This window comes from Camelina sativa, chromosome 2, assembly GCF_030686135.1.
Source record: "Camelina sativa cultivar CO46 ecotype springtype chromosome 2, ASM3068613v1".
NCBI classification, from domain to species: Eukaryota; Viridiplantae; Streptophyta; class Magnoliopsida; order Brassicales; family Brassicaceae; genus Camelina; species Camelina sativa.
The window spans coordinates 13,828,680-13,835,968 of NC_141881.1; the positions used below are offsets into that span (position 1 = coordinate 13,828,680).

A 7,289-nucleotide genomic window follows, 5' to 3' on the forward strand; every position below is an offset into this window, starting at 1 on the left:
ATCTTCCCAGCCTGAATGGCTAAGATCACGAGACTCCCCGAAGTCGATCTAATACCCTGAAACACCAACTTCTCTCCTGGGCGCTCAAACTCCACTCTAACCCGATGACAATCCAAATGCACCCTATGCCGATGCAGCCAATCCATCCCAAGAATAACATCATATAACTCCACTGGACTGATAAGCAAATCCGCTGGCAACGACTCTCCTGCGATCTTAATATCAATTCCTCTAGCTCTTCCAATCACTCTCAGGAACTCGCCTCCCGCAACTCTGACAACTCCTGAATGCTCTCCAGGATCCCCGCTGATCCCCGCACACTCTACACACTCCGAAGTAATGAAGCTATGAGAAGCTCCAGAATTAAACATGACATGGGACTTAAACCCGCCCACCAACAAGGTCCCTACACAAACCTTATGTGTTGAGAACCTACCACTTAATCACAGGAAAACATAAAATCTGAACCTACTAAAAATTCACAAAGCTTAAGTACCAGAAATATACCTGTGATCGCCCCGGCACTAGTTCCACCAGTCTCTGCTGTCGTGTAAACCCGTGGCGCCTGCTCAATCCGTGCCACCTGCTGACCTCCAGGCTGCACCTGCTGCAACGCTGCCACTGTTGCCGGCTGCAACTTGGGACACAAGGGCCTGATGTGCCCTGGCTCCCTGCAATGATAACATACTCGAGGCCCTGCAGTCGGAGCACTCCTCTTGGGACAGCTAGCAACCTTATGATCCTTGCTCCCACACTTGAAGCAACTCGCACCACTCTACGTCTGCGTAGCCTCCCACTTCCTCTTGGTTCCCTGTGCAGGCCTACCGCCCCTGCTGCTATGCCCTACTAGGCTGAATAGCTGGAGCCATCGCCACTGATTGTGCCCGGATATCCTCCTCAATCCCTGCTGCAGTCTCAACCAACTCTACACACGTAGCATAACTCCGCCCTCTACAGTGAACCCTCAAATCATCACGTAGGGCCCTCAAAAACCTCCTGATATGAGCCTCCTCAGACTCCATATCCCAACCCCCATACCTCAGAAGTCGACTGAACTCCAAGTCAAGCTCCCGCACTGACCGAGTTCCCTGAGCTAGCTGAAGGAACTGCACCTCCAATCTATCCAGTGCCTCTCTAGGGAAGTACTTGCGGTTGAACTCCAAGACGAAGTCAGCCCAAGACATCTTCCTCTGCACTTTCCTAGCTGCCACAGAACTCCACCACAACTGAGCATCACCAATCAAATGGTGGACCCCAATATCCACCCAAAATTCCTCTGGACATCTCAGAGTATGGAAGTTACGTTCCACACTCGTCCTCCACGCCTCCGCAGCGGTAGGATCAGTACCTCCCAAAAACTGCTTGGTACGAATACGGCTCATCTCTGTCAGCATGCTGATATAATGAGAATGGACTCCCACATCCGCAGCCACTGGCTGCTGCTCCTCCGCCATCACTGGTGGCACTACTTGAGCCTGCACTGGTACCACAGGTGGTAACCGCGCCAACAACTGTGCTAGCATAGCCGCAATGTCAGTACCAGGGACTCCACCCGCTGGGCTCCCATACCCGGGACCATAGCATCACCGGCCACTGGAGCATCAACACCGCGCCCTCCTGCCACACTCACGGAATCCCCCGGAATATCCTGCGACTCGCCAACACCCTCAGCTGTCACACTCTGGTCCTCGGTCTCACTAACCACTAGGACTCTGCCCCTACCACGACCACGTCCGCGTCCTTGACCACGTCCGCATCCACGACCACGTCCGCGTCCACGACCACGACCAGCCATAGCATCACCTCTAGCCATCTGCACTACCATGAACAGAAGACTAAGCAAACAATTACTATTTAACACAGAAACATAAACATACCGTGGAATCACACAGTCGGCTGGAAGAGGATGTTCTAGGACTCCATGCCACACATAATTGACTAACTCACATAATCAATCAAGACATGTAATCCCAAACATCATTACAGAAACCTAGTGAACCCAAACCTAGAACCTTAAGGGCTCTGATACCAAAATGAAAGGACCGACCTTTTTTTTTTAATAATAAATAATAAATATAATTTAATAAATAAACTACAACTAGTGGCCTCATATCCACTAGCCACCTAACCACAATCACAACCAACAGCGGAATAACAATACCAATATCCAATAAATAATAATCCAATAAATATAAATATCCAATATTCATAACATCAGCAATATCCAATAACCAAATAACTGAAATCATAGAACCAGCAACCTAGCAATGTTCTAATGACCCAACTCTAGCAACCTAGCAATGCCAGACAACATAAAACCGAGTCTCTAGAACATCCTCCTCTTCATTGCCTTGATTCCACAATCACACTTTGCCTTTACCTGCACCACAAACACATATTGCAATGCATGAGTATTTTATAAACACTCAGTAAGGCAATCCTCCCATATACTGGGCTATACACACAAGAAATAGAGTCATCTCTAACCATCAACAACAATCAACAAACAACAATAAACAAACCAGGACTCTGCATCGACCGACACCAACATGCATCGACCGACACCAAATGGAGGTTGCGTCGACCGACGCAAGATCTGCGTCGATCGATGCAAGGTTAACTTGCATTGACCGATGCTCCCAATGCATCGACCGACGCATGCTCGACATAACAAGAAAACCCTAGAGTTTACGCGCCGTCCTCGCATCTGCATCGACCAACGCACAAAGTGCATCAACCGATGCAATGCCGAGCATCGTTTTCCTTCGAAGCTTCTCACCGGATCTTCGTTCCTACAACCACAAAACTCGATCCCAAGCCACAAGAAAGCTTCCTAACATCCAGAACAACGATCTAGCAAGTCTAACAACACAAAACAAGCAGATTAAAGAGTTCTCTAGCTTAGATAAGCCATGGTCCTGCACTTACTTTTGCCAAGACGAATCTAAACCTAAACACAAGAAGAAAACGCCTCTAGGAAGCTCCTACAACGTTCTAAGTCTTAGATCTCCCAAGAAACACCACAAATCACCCAAAATCTCCAAAACTTCTCAAGAACTTTTTCTCTCTTTCGTTTTCTCTCAAAAACGGCCACAACACTATGAATGAGACAAAAATCTTGTTAAGGGTTTTCTTTCACCCAAAATGCAGCATTTGACTTAAGTCAAAACGCAAGAACTTAACCTTGCATCGACCGACGCAAGATATGCGTCGACCGACGCAACTCCCAAACCAGGATTTCGGTTCACGGATGTTACAACGAGCAAGGATCCTATAACTTTAAACGAGCAAAGACGTGGAGCCTTCTGGGGAAGGATAACAGATTACGTTGCAGATTGTCTGAATGTTGTAGGCCGACCAAAGAGAGAGTCCTGTCTTTGTAAGCAGCGGTGGGGTAAGATCAACGACATTGTGTGCAAGTTCGTAGGTTGCTATGAGGCTGCGACAAGGGAGAAAACAAGTGGGCAGAATGAAGATGACGTTATGAAGCTAGCAAACCAGATCTACTTCTATGATCACTACAAGAAATTCACCTTCGAGCATGCTTGGTGAGAGCTTAGATATGATCAAAAGTGGTGCTTGTCCACATCTTCTAAAGGGACTAGGGTGAAAAGGACACGGGTAGATGGTTCTGCAGATCTTTCAAGTTCCTAACCGGTGGATGTTGAGGCTGAACCAATGATGACCCGTCCTCCTGGTGTTAAGGCTGCAAAGAGAAAGGCCAAGAAAAACAGCAACACACAAGCGGAGGTTGAGGGAGATCCGAAAACTTGGTTGGAGTTTCAGATGCAAGAGGTTGCGAGGATGTATGAGATGAAGCAAAAAGATTTTGCTATGAAAGAGATGGAGTTTGCAATGAAAGAGAAGCATAGTAAGCATGTGCTGCTTGAAAATCTCATTGCAAAAAAAGATTCACTTACCAAATCAGAAAAAGCTTTAAAGGACAAACTTATTGATAACATGTTGTCATCAGTTTGAATCGGTTTGGTGTTTAAATAGTTGTTTGAATCACTTCCTTGTAATCGGTTTCTTTGATGGTTGTGACTTTGATGGTTAGCATGTACTCGGTCTTATGTAATCGTGAAGTCTTGTATTAGGTTCCTTATTTGGTTTTACTTATGTACTCGGTTTTAGTTTGTTCTCTTATGTAATCAGCTTTAACTCAATGAAATGTGTAATCGGTTTGTTCTATGAAACGTGTAATCGGCTTTAAGTAAGTTTGTTCTCTTATGTAATCGGTTTTACTTATGTACTCTTGTGTTTACGGTTTCAAGATATAGCATCATGATGGTGCTTGTAAACCACATTGACCACACACAACAATCTCCACACAAGAGGCTCCATACACAATAGTCTCCCTTTTATGTAATTTAAAATTTTGTAACAAGTACCTGACTTGTTTTTTTGTGACACACACCACACGTTTTTACCACATATTTTTTTCTGAAGTACACTTCTTTTGTTTTTTTGTGACACACACCACAAGTTTTTACCACATATATTTTCAGAAGTACACTTCTTTTGTTTTTTTGTGACACACACCACAAGTTACACACAAGTACATATTTTCTTTTATCTCACCATACCACAAACTTTGTTACGATTGAACACCACATATTTTTGACCATGGAAATCTATAAAATGAAGAGATGGACTTATCAAACACTCACCAATTCACAAACCTATCAAAAACTCACTATCTTTTCTTTAACTTTTCTCCTAAAATGGCATCTTCTTCTCACAATTATTTTGATGACACCATTGATGAATGCTTAAATCAAGTTTGTGACCAAATTTCCAATCAAGTTGGGCAATATCTTCTTACTCCACCTGTTCAACATCAACAACCACCCAAACCAAAGAAGCCGCGAACTTTCATTGAAAGAAACCGTGAAGTCGGCCACGCCCACTTGTGGAACTATTACTTTAGTGAAGATGCAATACCCTCCTCTTATTGTCCGACGCCGTTTTAGAATGAACAAGCTCTTGTTCATGCGAATCGTTGAGCGATGAAAAAATCAAATTTCATTCTTTCAACAATGTAGAGATGCTACAGGAAGGTTGGGGCTTTCAGTACTACAAAAGTGTACAGCAGCAATTTGTATGATGGAATATCGTTCGGCTGCTGATGCGGTTGAAGAATACCTCCGAATTTCTGAAACCACGGCGTACTCATGCTTGGAGCATTTTGTTAAAGCAATCATAAATTATTTCGGAGATGAGTACTTACGAAGACCGACACCAGAAGATCTTCAACGACTACTCGATATTGGAGAACTATGCGGATTTCTAAGGATGATAGGAAGCATCGATTGTATGCATTAGGAGTGGAAGAATTGTCCAACCGCATGGAAATGTCAATATACACGTGGTTCTGGCAAGCCAACAATCGTTTTAGAGGTTGTAGCTTCACAAGACCTCTGGATCTGGCATGCTTTTTTCAGACCTCCAGGTACATTAAACGATATAAATATTCTTGATCGCTCTTCTGTGTTTGATGATATTTTAAACGGTCTAGCTCCCAAAGTTAAATACAGTGTCAACGGACACCAGTACAAGTTGGCTTACTATCTCACGGATGGTATTTATCCAAAATGGTCTACTTTTATCCAATCTATTCCAATGCCACAAACTCCAAACGACTCTTTATTTGCTACACATCAAGAAGCTGTACGTAAAGATGTCGAGCATGCTTTTGGAGTTTTGTAGGCTCGATTTGCCATAGTCAAAAATCCAGCTCTTCTTTGGGATAAGGTAAAAATTAGAAATATAATGAGAGCGTGTATCATACTGCACAATATGATAGTAGAAGATGAAAGAGATGGGTACACTCAGTTTAATGCATCTGAATTCACACACATGGAGTCCAACTGCACTTCAGAAGTGGACTTCACCTTACCAACAACCAGGCCTTCATGTGTCTCCAGTATGATGAACATTCGTTTGAGTGTTCATGATCAAGAAAAACATAAACGGTTGCAAGATGATTTGGTTGAGAATATTTGGGCAAAATTTGGAGGATACAATTAACCATTTTCCCTTTTCATGAATTGTACTTCTATTTTTTTATGTTTTAATGTTTTCAATGTTTAAAATTTTATGAAATGCAATAATTTTATAAACATATACTTTACTATGCAATAATTTCATATTCTCCTTTAATTTCTTTAATTTTTTTAAAAAAAAAAAAATCAAATTAAGAGATTCAAAATAAGAACCCACTATTGGAGGGAAAATTTTTAATTATGCTTCCCAAAGTTCTTATTCAACTAAAAGTATATCTTATATAATTCAAAATTATAAGAGCCCCAAAAATATAACCCCCCATTGAGATTGCCTTAGTTGGTACTTCAATAGTCATTTCCCATAGTGGTGCTTGCTTACTAGAAAAATTGGGCAATATCCCTAGGCCACATCCTAAAATCATAATTTTTTTTAGGCCACATTTAATATAAAAAAAAAGTAAAGTTTATTTGGTTAGTTTTTATGTTTTAGTGTTTCAAAAATAAAAAATTGATTTTTTTAATCACATTTTCATCTTTTATATTATTTTATACTGATACAAAAGATTGTACATTGTTTCTCAACTCTAATAATTTTCATTTTACAAAAACTACTAGATGAGCTTAAGTTTTTTATTTTATTTTTATAAAATAGTTAAAAAGCCCAATTTTAAATTTTAGTTGTACACCTCTCGAGTCATAAGCAGGCCGGGCACATTACCATTGGTGTTCTTACACCCACAATTTTAAGTAAAAGGCCAACAATATTCTCTAGGTTATGTTTAAGCCTCAAGGGCTAATTAATAATATAATATGTTACCATTTTGAAGTATCTAAAATTATTTTTATTGTTGCAAATTTTGTTTTCTGCTATTGACGGACTTGTGACCAAAACAAGTTGAAAGCAAAGTAAACAATACTCTAAAGTCCCTTTTTTATTTTGTTTTGTTTTGCAGTATTGTGGCACTAATAAAGTCCCTTTTTATTTTCACCTATTTAGCAGCTGCATCTAAGTAGCTTATCTCTTTTTTTTTTTTTTGCCAAAGCATAGATTAAGATTAATCAACCGGTTACAATAGAGAGAGACACCAGTGCCTCTTTAACTGCCTTATCGACTCGAAAGTTATTTTCTCGTTTAACAAAAATGAAATCGCAAACTATGAAATCGAGAGAGAGAGCAAGGATGTCGTGTTGAATCCCATGGAGTTCCTTCGACTGAAACTCCGAATTAAGTGCTTTGATCAACTGCTGTGAATCTGAAGCAAATGAAAGTTTCTAAAAACCAAG

General features: G+C 41.2%; 1 protein-coding gene across 1 annotated transcript; it reads left to right on the forward strand.

Moving 5' to 3' along the window:
• Nucleotides 1-5,106: 5,106 nt before the first annotated feature.
• Nucleotides 5,107-6,972, forward strand: LOC147948570 (uncharacterized). Its single transcript, XM_087467621.1, has 3 exons — nucleotides 5,107-5,314; nucleotides 5,453-5,581; nucleotides 6,959-6,972. Exons 1-3 carry the CDS (start codon nucleotides 5,107-5,109, stop codon nucleotides 6,970-6,972), a joined length of 351 nt encoding a protein of 116 aa, XP_087323747.1.
• Nucleotides 6,973-7,289: the final 317 nt, after the last annotated feature.

Excerpts from the sequence above, each read along its gene's own strand:
- LOC147948570 (XM_087467621.1), top strand. The coding sequence starts at position 5,107 with ATGGAATATCGTTCGGCTGCTGATGCGGTTGAAGAATACCTCCGAATT. Across the intron at positions 5,315-5,452 it reads GATGATAGGAAGCATCGATT|GTACATTAAACGATATAAAT; the intron begins GTATGCATTAGG and ends TCAGACCTCCAG.